Genomic DNA, 16,787 nt, shown 5'->3' with positions numbered 1-16,787 from the left:
GGAGCAGTTATCATCATACCACTTGGTGGGAAACATTCAAGAGGACAGTTAAAATTAGTTTTAAATAAAAAAAACAAACATTTGCAGTATAACATTAGCCAGCTTTTACATAAAAGCTTTTATAAGACACATGGCCTACCTACCTTTGGGGAAGAGAAGCTCAGTTTCATTCCTGTGGCCTTCACTGCATGTTGACACCTCACCCTCCGCCCTTCAAAAATGAAGAATTACATCAAATTATACTGAAAGATTAGCAGCACCAAGGGAGTAAGCTCCGTCCATCGATCTGGCCATTAAACGTTCCTCTAGAATAAATTCGAATCACTTTTACATAATGTACAGGAATCTAACTTGGGAATTTTGAAACTGCTTATAACTGAGCACAGCATCACATACAAATAACAGAAGGTAAACAAATGACATTATAATAAACAGTTATAGAGTCGTGCAGTTATAAAAGAGATGATAAGCAAATGAGGACACGTGTGATTAGGATTGTGCAGTATACCTGTACTGGAAAACTACCAAAAAAAACCAATGGTGGACTACCAGCAATACTGGATTATCACTACTGGAATTACACATCAGCTTTCCTGTCAATTCCGGCCCCTTGTCTCTCACAATTGTAGATGTTGAAAAATGTCCTTTTTGCAAACTTCATGAAATAAAACCACATCGAGACTGCATGGGGCCCCCTTATTGTTGCGATGTGTGATTGAGACTACACAGGGTCCCTTTCCTTATTGCTTTGACACAATAGGGACAGCACAGTATGGGGGACTCCACCTTATCACTTCAATTGGGACGGCACAGGGCATGGGGGACCTGTCCCCCTATCCCTCATTGCTTTGACGCGATTGGAACAGCACAGTATGAAGGGACCCCCCCTCCCCTATAGCTTCAACACAATTGGGACTGCACAGGGCATGAGGGGACACCCCCCCCCCCCTTATTACTTTGACATTATATCCTTATAGGTGGTGCAGTGGTAGGAGATTGTGGGTTCGCTTCCCGGGTCCTCCCTGTGTGGAGAACGCTTTGAGTAGTGAGGAAAGCGATATATACAGTTAGGTCCATAAATATTTGGTCAGAGACAACTTTTTTCTAATTTTGGTTCTGTACATTACCACAATGAATTTTAAATGAAACAACTCAGATGCAGTTGAAGTGCAGACTTTCAGCTTTAATTCAGTGGGGTGAACAAAACGATTGCATAAAAATGTGAGGCGACTAAAGCATCTTTTGAACACAATCCCTTCATTTCAGGGGCTCAAAAGTAATTGGACAATTGACTCAAAGGCTATTTCATGGGCAGGTGTGGTCCTTGAAAGATCAATAGGATGGACGAGCTGGTTGGGCTGAATGGCTTGTTGTTGTCACAACTGCTTTAATGTTCTAATATCTCAGTGGGTTTCCTCTGGGTTGTCTGGTTCCCACCCACGGTCCAGACACATACAGGTTAGGTGAACTGGCGATGTTAAATTGTTCCTAGTCTGCCTGTCTGTGTATGTGTGCGTGTGTGTGAGAGAGAGAGAGAGTGTGTTTACCTTATGATGGGCTGGCATCCTGTCCAGGGATTGTACCTGCCTTGTGCTTGATGCCCTCTTGTTTGTAAGATATACTGGTACTCAAAATGTACCGAAAAACCCAAATTTCATAACAGTATAGTGTCAGAAATTCAAGGATTTTCAGTACCAGAAGTAAATGTTAGCTTTCCTCTCAATTCCACCCCCCTAACTGCCCCCCTTACCCACTGCAAATGTGGAAAAAACGTCAGTCATGTAGACTTTATGAAACAAAATGACAGGCTTCGACATGATTGAGACTTCACAGGGCACCCCCCCTATTGCATCGATACAATTAGGGCTTCACGACTATCAAGAGGTAAACGGTGTGTTGTGAGGCACAGAGTGTAGTGTGGCATAATGGCACACCGCACCAGAGACGCTAGAGTAAGGTGGCGCCTGGGTTGTAGTTATCTGTTATTTGTTTCTGAACCGTTTTGGTACCGGTATTGAAATATGAAAGCTGATATCGGTACCGAAGTCAAAATTTTACTATCAGTATCCCCACAAAACTCCTCTCGGTAATCGGTTTACAAAGTGGATGGGTTGATGGATAGATGTTCTAACTTTAAAATATTTCATTACTAAGGCATTAAGAAACATCAACAGACTGTTTGTTCAGGTACATTCACATTGTTATCAATGTCATTAAATGATAATTCATGTATTGGTAATATTTTCTAATAACCTTTATTAATTAAACCTTAAATATAATAAATATTTCCTGCGGTGGGTTGGCGCCCTGCCTGGGATTGGTTCCTGCCTTGCGCCCTGTGTTGGCTGGGATTGGCTCCAGCAGACCCCTGTGACCCTGTGTTCGGATTCAGTGGGTTGGAAAATGGATGGATGGATGGATGGATATAATATTTCTTGAGGTCTTTACAGATCACTTGTAATTTATTTGCCAGCTCTTTTTAAAGTCGGAACTGTTGATAAATTGTAAAGGCTTATTAAACTTTAAATTGAGTTCTTGCAGTAAAGTGGTACCCCTACTGCAAAGTCCTCTTTGTGGTGGAGCTGACTGGTTTTATTTTCCTCTTTTTATTTTGTAGGGTGAAGTGAGGTGGGTGGTCAGGGGGAAATCATTTTGTTACAGAATTATCTCCAAACTGCCTCTTAGAATGACGTTCATATGTTTATCTTTAAACAGCTTTGCGCACCATATTGGGTTCAAGGCAGTGATTAGTACTGGACAAGACGCAAGGCCATGATGGGACACGGCACAGCCATGCGTACCCATACATTGATCATTTAAAGTCAATAATTAACCAAATCTGCGATGGGCTGGGGACCGTCTAGGACCACTTCCAGCCTCGCACCCAGTGTGAGGTTATGTTTGTCAACCTAATTGGTGAATGTAAAAAAATAACTCATACCTGAGTGTCAGTAGGCCTTGTGTCCTAGGAGCCAAGTTACCTGAACTATTCCATAACATTTCAGTAATTATTTACCGCTTTGATGCGGATCTTTCTAATCATAAAATAGGTCATTACGATAGCAATTGATCAGAAGAATTCAGAATTAATTGCAGAATAACAGTATTTGAGGGTTCCTCTTGAGTGCCTCTTTCTCTTGCACAATTTGGCTCAAAAAGTAATCAGCACATCGTCGTGTCATAACAGGCTGTCACACACATGCATGGGAAGCAGTCTAAGAGCTTAGGCAGGAGTAAGACGCAGAGTGTGGGGATGATTCATTGCCCTAATGCCTTTTCTCCATCTTCCACAGACCTTCACAAGGAAAGCTCACCTAAACTCCTCCCACTTCTGGCAGCAGTTCAAACCCCCCCTACTGAGTCCATTTCCGCCTGAGGACCCACCTTTTCCTGCCCTACCGATCATTTGTCTCCTTTCGTGGGCTGCATTAGGAGTGGGCAGGAGGAGGAGTATAGGAACCTAAACAAAGGACTTTGTGAAATGGTGCGACTCAAACCACCGACACCTGAACACCAGCAAAACCAAAGAGCTGGTGGTGGATTTTAGGAGGCTTAGACCCCTCATGGACCCCGTGATCATCAGAGGTGACTGTGTGCAGAGGGTGCAGACCTATAAATACCTGGGAGTACAGCTGGATGATAAATTAGACTGGACTGTCTATACTGATGGCAAGAGAGGACAGAGCCGACTATACTTCCTTAGAAGGTTGGCATCCTTCAACATCTGCAATAAGATGCTGCAGATGTTCTATCAGATGGTTGTGGCAAGCGCCCTCTTCTACGCAGTGGTGTGCTGGGGAGGCAACATAAATAAGAGGGACGCCTCACGCCTGGACAAACTGGTGAGGAAGGCAGGCTCTATTGTAGGCATGGAGCTGGACAGTTTGACATCTGTGGCAGAGCGACGGGCGCTGAGCAGGCTCCTGTCAATCATGGAGAATCCACTGCATCCACTGAACAGGATCATCTCCAGACAGAGGAGCAGCTTCAGCGACAGACTGCTGTCACCATCCTGCTCCACTGACAGACTGAGGAGATCGTTCCTCCCCCACACTATGTGACTCTTCAGTTCCACTCGGGGGGGTAAACGTTAACATTATTCAAAGTTATTGTCTGTCTGTATACCTGCATTGTTATCACTCTTTAATTTAATATTGTTTTTGATCAGTATGCTGCTGCTGGAGTATGGGAATTTCCCCTTGGGATTAATAAAGTATCTATCTATCTATCTATCTATCTATCTATCTATCTATCTATCTATCTATCTATCTATCTATCTATCTATCTATCTATCTATCTATCTATCTATCTATCTATCAATCTGTCTATCTATCATATAATGCCTTTCACATCTATCTGTCTATCTATCTATCATATAGTGCCTATCACATCTATCTATCTATCTATCTATCTATCTATCTATCTATCTATCTATCTATCTATCTATCTATCTATCATATAATGCCTTTCACATCTATCTATCTGTCTATCTATCTATCATATAGTGCCTATCACATCTATCTATCTATCTATCTATCTATCTATCTATCTATCTATCTATCTATCTATCTATCTATCTATCAATCATATAGTGCCTTTCATTTCTATCTATCTATCTATCTATCTATCTATCTATCTATCTATCTATCTATCTATCTATCTATCTATCTATCTATCTATCTATCATATAGTGCCTTTCACATCTATCTATCTATCATTCAGGACTCAGTCTTGGATGATTACTTGTTTGAAGTTCTTTTTGCTCAAAAACCTACAGTATACGGGGTGAACCCCCCAAATCTTTATCTTGTTTTTTGTCTCTCATTCACAAGACTTAAGTTTGGAGTTTGGGATTTTTCCATCCAGCCGTTTTAGCTCTACACTGTCCTCAAGAATCTGTGACACAAAGACACAGACAGACACACACCCATCATCGAGATATCAACGTTTTCAGTATCAGGGGACCCTAAAATGTCGAGATCCATCGAAATCATGAGATCAAAATTTTTGAAGAATTTAAAGCTTTTGCTCCCCCGTCCCTAAAAATTTGAATAACTAAAGGAAACTTGAGCCAAATCAGCGAGAATGTGCGGCCTCCACACGCAGAGTGAACAGACTGAATTCTGGGACCTTGGAGCTGGGAGGCAGCAGCACTAATCCCTGCCCACCCATTATAGAGATTAGTTGAGGGGCCTGTAGTGCTATGGCACAACCAGAAAATTTCACACTAATGTCAAGGTGTTTAGTGGCATTTCATTATTCCCACTTTTCAGGATGAGCCAATTGCTCCCCAAGCCAAAAGTGTTCTCACGTGTCAGGCTCAGATGAGTGGAGTTGCCCCTCAAAATGGTGTCAAACCTTCCGATTACTATTTTACGGACAATTGCAACAGGTTCTTGTTTATTAACTATAACATTGGTTGAGTTTTTTCAATGTTATAGAATTACATTATACAGTAATCAACATTATGATTAGGCTCTCCATCCCAATTTGACATTCCCAATTTTTAAAAGATGACACAACCCGAGGTGGTGGTGAGAATTACAATACAAGCCAAGCAATTTGCCAGTGATTGCCTGAGAAGGGGGTCATACTCTGTAGGGTAGGCATTTATTTTTCCTTTCTATTAAGCCTATAAGTACCACCTGTTGTAAGGAGCACACATTAAAATAAAAGGTCCAGTCCACCTCACCATGACCAGGCCAATGGGCAAAAGGAGAATAAATACAGTATATCATGGAGTTAAATAAAGAAAAAAAAAGTAACCTACATGTCCATGTAGTCTGACAGCCCGTCCTGATCTGGCCAAGGAAAGTCTTCATGGCAGTTCTTGGTCCGACAGGGGCTCCGGATGCTGTAGTACAGTCCTGGCCACTGCTCCGAGAGTTTTTTGAGTTTAAAAATGATGGCCAGGATGAGGTCCCAGGTAAAGCGTAAATCTTAAACAAGAGAAGAATGAAATAACCTTTATTTTATATAGCACCTTTTAAAAAGAATACTCTCCCCTATGCACTTACAAACTTCCTCACTATATATATACATACATACAGTATATATATATATATATATATATATATATATATATATATATAAATACAGTATATATATATATATATATATATATATATATATATATATATATATATATATATACACATACAGTATATATATATATATATATATATATATATATATATATATATGCATATATATATATATATACATACATACATACAGTATATACATACATACATACAGTATATATATATATATATATACATACAGTATATATATATATATATATATATATATATATATATATATATATATATTGTCACACACACGTGTTTAGGAGACAACTAAAGGGCTTGAGTACATGTGATTCCACGCTGAACCAGGGGGTGGCAAAGTGCACTAATTCTCCCTCTCGATCTTTTGCAGACCATTCTAGGGAAATCCTTCCCGGCTCTGAGGCAGCCAATGACATCATTTCTGGCCCCGGTCCTGATGACATCACTTCCTCCACTGGCCTTTAAAGCTACCATCTTGTGTATAGAGAATGAGTTCTGTTTTGGACTCGGTTGTGTGAACATGTCTGTTCTAAGAAATCAGTTTTGCAGCCAGGAACAATTATACGGTGGCTGCCCCAAGCTGTGATATCTTTCACATGGATGTTATCAGTTGCATTGCATAAGTAAAGCTGGGAAAAAATATATTTTGTGTGTGTTTTCATTTAAGGCTGTAAAGCAAAAAAAATGGGAATATTTCGAAGGGGGGATTCTTTTCTATACCCACTGTGTATATATATATATATATATATATATATATATATATATATATATATATACAGTGGAACCTCTAGATACGAGTTTAATTCGTTCCAGCACTGAGCTTGTATAGCGAATTTCTCGTATCTAGAACAAACTTCCCCATTGAAAATAATGGAAATCCAGTTAATCCGTTCCGCACCCCAAATATATTAACATAAAAATCAATTTTCCTAACAAATAACACTGATAAATTATATATACTGTAGTCTACCTTTAATAAATAACACTGGTAAATAATATAACTGATTATTAAAAGAATCAAAACAGGTGTCCAAAGTGCAGTAGAGCATTCAATAAATGTTTAAATAAATAATCCTTAAAACAGTTGTGAAGTGGAGGTTTAAAATACACAAGAATAACAATCCTTTAACACGAGGTTAAAACGTCAAAAGGATGCAGTCTTTAAAAAACAGACGACAATCCCGTGTGCTTCTTCTCTGTTAGCGTCTCACCTGCGGGCTCTGCAACAGGCGAGACACTCTTAATGCAGCTGACCTTCTCTACACCGTCCTGCTTCAGCTGTTTGGCTTGGCTGTTCAGCTCACTGTTCAGCTACACGCGAGCCTGCTCGCCTGCCTGCCTTTTTTTTTTTCTCTCTCTCTCTCTCTCTCCTTTTACTTCTTCTCCCCCTTAACCGGCTCGCGCTTCTCTATATATGCGGGGAGGACATGGCAGCTGCAGCCCATCAGCCACAGGAACAATCATGGATGTGGGCAGTTTCCCACCTGTGCACTTAAGTGAGAAACGCAGACACCACAGATCGCGGCTCGCAACTGCTACCACGCTCCCTCGCTAAGCTGAGAGCTATACCCACAGCCTGGCTCGTGGCTCGTTACGCGAGCCAATGCTCACATTTAGATCAGAAATTTTCGCTCATACTTTCCTCGTATTTTGAATTTCTCGTATACAGAGGTGATCGTATCTCGAGGTTCCACTGTATATATATATATGTGTTTTTTTTTAATTGAAGGACAAGCAGGTAATATGGCTCATTCAGGGTTATCAATAGAGCAATTGGTGTGACCTTTATTTTATACAGTGCCCTTCTATGGTGACTTCCATCTCCATCTAGTCTGAGAAACAAACACCTTACAGGTCCTTAAATACACGCTAATTCTGAGAAGCATGTGAAATTCAGTCGACTCCACTTAAGTGTACATCGGTTAAATGCATGCTCCACTTAGCTGCATGTCCCTATTTGTATAAAGTCAAGTAAACGGGCAATAAATTCGGATAAGAGCACTACCAATAAGCACACAATCTGCTTAAGAGCACGTACATTATTGATCCCATCACTATTCTCTAAAGCCAAATTCACTCCGGTTAACTGCGCAGTCTCTTCACATCCATTAGTCAAACAACGATATTGATTGACACGCTCAAATGACGTAATCAGTGTGCGATGATGTAAGTAGCCCGGCCCTTGTGACTGGCTCAAGGCGGATCGTTCAGGTGCTGATGTCCAATCCCACTACTGTACTGAGGCCTAAAAGTATACAATGCATTTACTAGGTGTACAGTGTAGTCGGTTTAACAGCGTGTTCTTATGTACATGTAAATGTCTTCTCAGAACTGCTAATGCGTTAAACAAGAGTCTGTTAGCAACGAATGACATTACGGATTAGCCTTACACCTCAACTGTGTTAAGTTAGCTGTCGTGACTTTTGACTATGCCGTCGACTTCGTCTTCCCGTGTGTAAAAATCGTTGTCTCTGGCTGAATGTGTCGATGTCTTAAACAGACTTGACAACAAGGAGAGTCAGGTCTCTTTTGTGAAACATTACGGCGTTCATCCTAGCCAGATTTCTCAGACTTACAAGGAACCGATATGGCAGAACAGCAGCAATCCAGACAGAAAATGACAAAGAATAGGGGAGGCTGAAGGTGTACAGGTACAGTACATGTATATCTGAACAGTTAATGTGTATGTATGTATTATACATGTATCCGCTGTATTCTGTTTTATTACATTTGGCTAGGCTAGTAGGTGGGGTAACTGAATGGTCAACTTTCAGGACTGACATGTTGCACTCTTATTAAGCACACGCTCTGCTTAAGCGCATGTGGCAAACTCGTCTGGAGGCCGTGCACTTAAATGGAGTCGACTGTAAAAGGAAAAGGCTAAAAATGGCCAAAAATCTGAAATCATCCAGAAATCCACCATCCAATGTTTGTGTTCTTTTGCCCATTTTAACATTGAGCTGTGAGCCAGTGTCTAAGCAGGCAAGGGCTGTGTGTGAGGAGATGTGGATTCATTTGGAATGACCCCATATAAAAGGCAGGACCCTCATGGTAAACCTCTGCTGGTTAACGGCCTCCGCCATTAGACTATGCCTGCTTGTTCAACTCTGACATTCTGTAACATTTATACTCAAGGGAACAAGTAGATAATGACAAATTAATCTTCATAATAGTTTACATATAAGAAGTCCTATTCAATGAACCAGATAGTTTTCATCTGTTTTACTATTTTGTGACCTTTAGATAACGCTCAGCCATTGGTGTGTTAAGATTATACCATTTAATTGTATGTCGATTGGTGAAAACTAACATGCTTCTTGATTGTGCTATTTCAAATGAACTTAAGTTCTTTAAGAGTAGCCAAAGACAGGTAATAGAATACATTTCAAAAGATTTGCTATCTCTTGCCTTATGTGTACCTCCTCCACCTTTCTTCTTTGCCTGCGTGCGTCTGAATGTCTCTTCACCAGAGCCATATCTCTCAAGTACTTTCCCGTAAGCCCTGCTTCTCAGAGTCTGTCGATATTTCTGAGGCGCCTTTTCGCCTCCTGGATGGTTTTATACTTGCCATCTCTGATGGTGGCTCTCTCAGCGTGCTTCGTATACTTAACTCCTCTTTGTGGTTCTCACACTCGCACTTCCTCTTTCGTCACATCACCAAAGCCAGACTTACCAATCAAATTACTCAGAGGGACTGGACACACAGACCCTAGTGTTTTATCATATAATAGATTGCTGCTTTATTAGATTTGTCAGTCTTGTCACAATGCACTGAACAATGCACATGGCTGACTCTCTCAAGCGTGTTGTAATAAATGATATCCACCTCGGATTCTTTTACTAATGATGACTCAAGACTATTTTTTATTTTGCAGAATATTTTCTCAAACACCGGATTGGCTCCAGGCCTAATCGACTTATTGTATTGTAACCCTTACTCCCCATATACTATTAAAGCAGTTTCCATTTACCAACTTTGAACAAGGGAAGAGCTTCTCTAAAAAGGCACCCTATGTTAGTCCCCTATGTTATTCACAAAAACATAAAGAAATAAATAAAATGAACAATAAAACAAGCAAACACTGGAATGTATTTTTTCCCCAATGTTTCACAATAATAAAAAAAACAGAAAAAAAATCCCACTCACTACTACTTAAACAGCACACGATATGGAAAAACAAACTTCCTGATCTCATAAAGCTACTTCAATTTATTCAAACCCAACAAAATATGTACATTTTCTTATACATACAGTACAGTATTTGCCTAAAACATAACATATACCACACATTTAACATGGCTAACTTATACTCAATTTGAGGGATGGCCCATGTCGTTAGCTGGCTGGGACGCCCATGAGACAGAAGGACCGGATGAGAGAGTGTGCACAGGGCATTATCTTCCCCAGAGTGCTGGATGACAGCCCCCCTGTGTTGCAGTGGTGCCTTGGATTCCAGCAGGGCAGCATGGGACAACCCTGTTGGGTTATGTGGATGCCACCAGGAGGTGCTGCAGGGACTAGGGAGACCTACTTAATATATGTGCTTTTGAACTACGTGTACAGAAGACCGGAAGTACTCCCGTGTGGAAGATAAAAGGAGCTGCCTGCCTCAGACGTATACGCCAGAGTCGTGTGGAAGATGGACAAAGCTTGTGTGGAGGAGTGGAAGGGGCAATGACCAGCGAAATACAGAGAGAGAAGACGAAGAGTTGCCTTTTTGTGCTATACAGTGCTTATTGCATATACTATGGCTGTAGTGGTGGGAAATGCTTGTTTTAAAGAGTTTCCCACAAATAAAGACTCTTTGGGCTTTTGCCTGTTTGTGCTGGGTGTTTGGGGAACTGGAATGCCCCCTGGTGTCCACAACAAACACGTCTCAAGAATTTTGTACATAAAACCAAAAACACTTGACACAATGAACTGATACACACAAACCAACGAAAGGCACTTCATAAAAACACAGCCCTATAACTGAAACTCCAAACAACAGATATCACAATGTACAAAGTTCAGTATACTTCACAAAACCTCACAGGCACAAATCACCATACATAAAACCACATCCATATGTACAACAATAACATCATTTATTTATATAGCACAGGTTCATACAAATGATGAAGCTCAAAGTGCTTTACAAGATGAAAAAAAATATAAAAATATGTAAAAAAAATATGAAATACATAGCCTCAATAACCCTCTGTATTACATCAAAAGCCAACTATCGAATTTACTAGTGATGGGCATTTCAATTCACTTTACTGACTCGATTCTTTCAAACTACCCATTTAAGTGAAACAACTGGTTAATTTAGAGTACAGTATATAAAAAGACATTTGGTCACCTCAGATTACACAATAATATACGAGTAGCAATTGGACATTAAAAAGTTGGTGCAACGCTGGGAAAATTGCATCACAAAGGAAGGTGACTATGTAGAAAAGTGATGGAATTTGTTTTGGAAATTCTTAATAAATAGAGTTTAAAAAAGAGCGGAAACTTTTTGAACATCCCTCATATGTACAGTCAAACGAAAAAGTTTGAGAACCCCTCTTAATTACTTGGATTTTTGCTTCTCATTTGCTGAGCTTTCAAAGTAGCAACTTCCTTTTAATATGTGACATGCCTTATGGAAACAGTAGTATTTCAGCAGTGATATTAAGTTTATTAGATTAACAGAAAATATGCAATATGCATCATAACAAAATTAGACAGGTGCATAAATTTGAGCACCCCAACAGAGATATGACATCAATACTTAGTTGAGCTTCCTTTTGTAAATCTAACAGCCTCTAGACGCTGTCCTCCTATAGCCTTTGATGAGTGTCTGGATTCTGGATGGAGGTATTGTTGACCATTCTTCATACAAAATCTCTCCAGTTCAGTTCAATTTGATGGCTGTCGAGCATGGACAGCCTGCTTCAAATCATCCCATAGATTTTCGATGATATTCAAGTCAGGGGACTGCGACGGCCATTCAAAAACATTGTACTTCTCCCTCTGCATGAATGCCTTTGTAGATTTTGAACTGTGTTTTGGGTCATTGTCTTGTTGGAATATCCAACCCCTGCGTAACTTCAACTTTGTGACTGATGCTTGAACATTATCCTGAAGAATTTGTTGATATTGGGTTGAATTCATCTGACCCTCGACTTTAACAAGGGCCCCAGTCCCTGAACTAGCCACACAGCCCCACCGCATGATGGAACCTCCACCACATTTGACAGTAGATATCAGGTGTTTTTCTTGGAATGCGGTGTTCTTCTTCCGCCATGCAAAGCGCTTTTTTAATAAAGTATCTATCTATCTATCTATCTATCTATCTATCTATCTATCTATCTATCTATCTATCTATCTTTTGTTCTGACCAAATAACTCCATTTTTGTCTCATCAGTCCAAAGCACTTTGTTCCAAAATGAATCTGGCTTGTCTAAATGAGCATTTACATACAACAAGCGACGCTGTTTGTGGCGTAAGTGCAGAAAGGGCTTCTTTCTCATCACCCTGCCATACAGATGTTCTTTGTGCAAATTGCGCTGAATTGTAGAACGATGTATAGATACACCATCTGTAGCAAGATGTTCTTGCAGGTCTTTGGAGGTGATCTGTGGGTTGTCTGTAACCATTCTAACAATCCTGCGCATATGCCGCTCCTGTATTTTTGTTGGCCTGCCAGACCTACTGGGTTTAACAGCAACTGTGCCTGTGGCCTTCCATTTCCTGATTCCATTCCTTACAGATGAAAATGACAGTTTAAACCTCTGAGATAGCTTTTTGTAGCCTTCCCCTAAACCAGGAGACTGAACAATCTTTGTTTTCAGGGGCCTCATGTATAAACAGTGCGTATGCACAGAAATGTTGCGTACGAACCTTTCCACGCTCAAATCGCGATGTATAAAACCTAAACTTGGTGTAAAGTAACGCACTTTTCCACGGTACCTCATACCCTGACGTACGCAATTTCTCCGCTCGGTTTTGCAGACTGGTGGCACCCAGCGTCAAAGCAGTGCTACTGTTCCTGTGTTGTCACCCTTTCTTTCTTAGATCCACATTCCTGACGCTGCTTTATAAATACACTGAAACTAACTGCATATTGTTTATTAGTGTAATGCATCTGATTGTAATTAATCTGTAGCAATATAATGGTCCAGGGAATAGCCATAGTATTCCAAATACCATAACTGCTTTAGCGTTGTTACTCTCACTGCATCTTCTTCTTCTTTCAGCTGCTCCCATTAAGGGTTGCCACAGCAGATCATCTTTTTCCACATTACTCTCACTGCACCACTCGGAGTTTTTATATCACTGTATCTGAGTGGGGAATCACAGCAGCAGCTGATTGGAAAGAGAATTATCAGTATACAGCATGAAGCAGACACTGCCTGAGCCATGGCAAAACGCTTCAGAGACTTCCCTGTACGGACTTCGCGGTTTAGAAAAGGTTTCATCCCAAGAACTATAAACGCACTCAATCAGTCCATCAAGTGCTCCTTGTAGAACTGTTTGTACTTATAAGTACAATTACCTCACTGTAAACTTGCACTACAGTTATAATATTGCACAACCTGCGCCACTTTATAAAGCGCGTATCTACATATGATGATGATATCATTTTTAAGATGAAATACAGCAAAATATGTTGATTATATTATACAGATAAAACTTTAACTTCATTTAAATAATCTGTATTGTTAATAATTAAACATGTGAGGACACGGTGCCGCAGCGCTAGCTAGTTCAGGGATTGTTCCTGCATTGCGCTGTATTCTTGCGCTGACGCGACACTGGAAAGATAGACGGATAGAATAATTAAATATGTACTACGAAGATATTTCAATGTTCCTTAAAAGTTTTGAAGAATCAGCGTTCTAAGCTTACAAATGGCTTCACATCTATTATAGAGCTAATTGTGTGGCGATTGAGTATTTGGAGAAAGAAAAGTAAGGACAGGAATTGGAGGTTAGTATGTTTGAAAGAGACAGTACTTCTGTAATAAATTATTTCATCGAAGGTCGCACATGGCGCAGCAAGCCTCTTGCGTGAGACATGAACAAGCACTGTGCCACCGTGTTCCCATGTTTAATAAATGCTTTCATTCCTATCATCATGAAAAAGATATCACGTATACATCTCAGTATTTTAATTATTCAGAGAGCTGTAATATCACGAATGTAATGGATTATGTGTCCTGTCAGAGAAAGAGAAAGCCCTTTAAGAAGCAGGTAGTGATTCACACACAGAGTACATACTGTAGAAGATCAAATACAGAACAAAGCATTTAATGTGCTACTTTAGTTACAATGGGATTTGAGAAACTAGTAAATTAAATGATTTTAAGATGAAGTTTATGATGTTCTACTTTAATGGCAAAATAAACTACGTGATTAAAGTGGAAATTTCGAGATTAAAGTTGACATTTCGTGCTTTTTTCCCCACTGTGTGCCTATTTTTTTTTCACTGTACCCTAATAAGCTTTCATATGACACTCAGACGGTGGGCTATGACTTGCCTTTTCACGGCGACTTTGATATGTGATTTCTTTTTTATTTCGGGGACTGTGCGACTTTGTGAACTTGAGCTTTCAAGTTTCTCCGACACTCTGTCACTCGTTCAGCTTCCTTTTGTTGATTATACCACTGTTTAAACCAACAAATAGTACGTTTTTCCTTTGCCTCCACTTGGTATTCGCTGAAATTCTTATATTTTCCCCCGTGCTTTTCCCATTGTCTTTTCACAGAAGGCTATTTATATCGATTTGCATATTCAAAGAGGCGTAATTCTGGGAGGAGTTGGGGCGGGACAGAAGGCGCGTGCACGTGCGTTACTTTTCACGCTGATCGGGATTTATGTAACGGAAAAACATGAAAGTTTGCGTACGTACAGATTCCTGCATCTGGATTTTTTTGTGCGTACGCACATTCCTGCTTTTGTGCTTACGCCATGTTATAGTGTGAGTTCTACGCACGGCGTTATACATGAGGCCCCAGATCTTTGGAGAGTTGCTTTGAGGATCCCATGCTGTCTTCAGAGGAGAGTCAAAGGGAAGGAAGCACAACTTGTAATTGACCACCTTAAATACCTTTATATCTCCTGATTGGACACACCTGTCTATGAAGTTCAAGGCTTAACGAGCTCATCCAACCAATTTGGTGTTGTAAGTCATCAGCATTGAGCAGTGACAGGCATTCAAATCAGCAAAATGACAAGGGGACCCACATTTGTGCACAGCCAGTTTTTCACATTTGATTTAATTTCATACAACTAAATACTGCTTCACTAAAAATCTTTGTTCAGAAAACACTGCAATACTCAGATATTCCTAGGAAATGAAAGACATACCACTGTTATCTTCTTTGTTGAAAGGAGAGTCAATTATTATGCAGGCTGAGAGGGGTTCCCAAACTTTTTCATATTACTGTATGCTCTATGGGTGCTCTGACTTGCCAAGGAAGATGGAGTTCAGTCTTGCAGCATAGGTGAAGGACACCATCAGAGCACCAGTACCCTACACATGTATTGCAGCCAATGGTGCAGAGCTCGAAAAGTAAAGCACTAAGTACAGTTTTGACTTTGTAGATCTGTTACAATATTTGGGCACATGGCAAATTTGGTACATCACTGTGGTCCATCTATCACTTCTACAGTTCATTGGTAAATTTACCAATAGTATAATAAAATCGGGACGGCTCAGTGGTGCAGTGGGTAGCGCTGCTGTCTTGCAGTAAGGAGGTTCACTTCCCAGATCCTCCCTGCATATAGTTTGCATGTTCTCCCCGTGTCTGCGTGGGTTTCCTCCCACAGTCCAAAGACATGCAGGTTTGGTAGATTGGCGATCCTAAACTGTCCCATGTGTGTGCTTGGTGTGTGGGTGTGTGTGCCCTATGGTGGGATGGCGCCTTGCCTGGGGTTTGTTCCTCCCTTGCAGCCTGTGTTGGCTGGGATTGGCTCCAGCAGACCCCCGTGACCCTCTGTTAGGATATAGCGGGTTGGAAAATGACTGACTGACTGTCACTCAAATGCAGATATTAAGATCAAGTAATGCATGAAAAAAACAAATGCAATTAAAAAAAATAAATTCCTTACCGGTGCCGCGGGGACGTCTGCAGCGAATTTCCATGAACTGGTCTTCTTCATGTTTTTCCTTTATTAACAGCTCAATAGAGTTTGACACAACTAAGCACGTTTGAAAGCCCACCCAGTGAGGAGAAAAAAGTGAGCAGGTCCTTATGATAAGCCTTGGAAGATAAAGGAAAAAAAGGACGGGTGAGATTCAGACACAAGCCATCCAATTAGAATCCAGAGTGGCCTCATGGTACATAATTTAATCTTTAAAAAGTTATCCAAGCCCCAGAGGATGTGAATGAAAGGGGTCATCGATTTTCTGAGGATGGATGACGTGTGAATTTCACTGCACTCTCTATAGGTGTGAATACTGACCCAAAGACCTACAGTGTGTCACATCATGTAATACAAGTTATCAAAATTGACGTACTCTAACATGAATATGGTTAATTAGATTAAATTAGATCAGATCTTCATTGACACACACACTGTGAGAACACAGTGAAATTCTGGAGTCAAAGCTGTGGAGTGAGGGAAGGGAAGTATGTATATGCATAATAATACAATACAATGAAGTAAAATAAATAAATTTAATAAAAAAGAGTAGCAAAAGAATGGTCTAATGCACACAGTGCAAAACACAGCTGTACAG

At 40.3% G+C, this 16,787-nt stretch overlaps 1 protein-coding gene across 1 annotated transcript in view; it reads right to left on the bottom strand.

Moving 5' to 3' along the window:
* si:ch211-210p4.6 (malignant fibrous histiocytoma-amplified sequence 1 homolog) overlaps positions 1 to 16,787 on the bottom strand; it is a 74,938-nt gene that overhangs the window by 16,000 nt on the left and 42,151 nt on the right. The window contains exons 7-9 of the mRNA XM_028793516.2: positions 16,157 to 16,308; positions 5,771 to 5,939; positions 144 to 211 (exon numbers count right to left, since the gene is read on the bottom strand). Coding sequence (XP_028649349.2) covers positions 144 to 211; positions 5,771 to 5,939; positions 16,157 to 16,308 — 389 coding nt within the window. The remainder of the gene's footprint in view (positions 1 to 143; positions 212 to 5,770; positions 5,940 to 16,156; positions 16,309 to 16,787) is intronic.

Source organism: Erpetoichthys calabaricus, chromosome 2 (genome assembly GCF_900747795.2).
Source record: "Erpetoichthys calabaricus chromosome 2, fErpCal1.3, whole genome shotgun sequence".
NCBI lineage: Eukaryota > Metazoa > Chordata > Cladistia > Polypteriformes > Polypteridae > Erpetoichthys > Erpetoichthys calabaricus.
The sequence above is the reverse complement of the archived record's forward strand: the minus strand, read 5'-3'. Positions and strand labels throughout refer to the sequence as shown.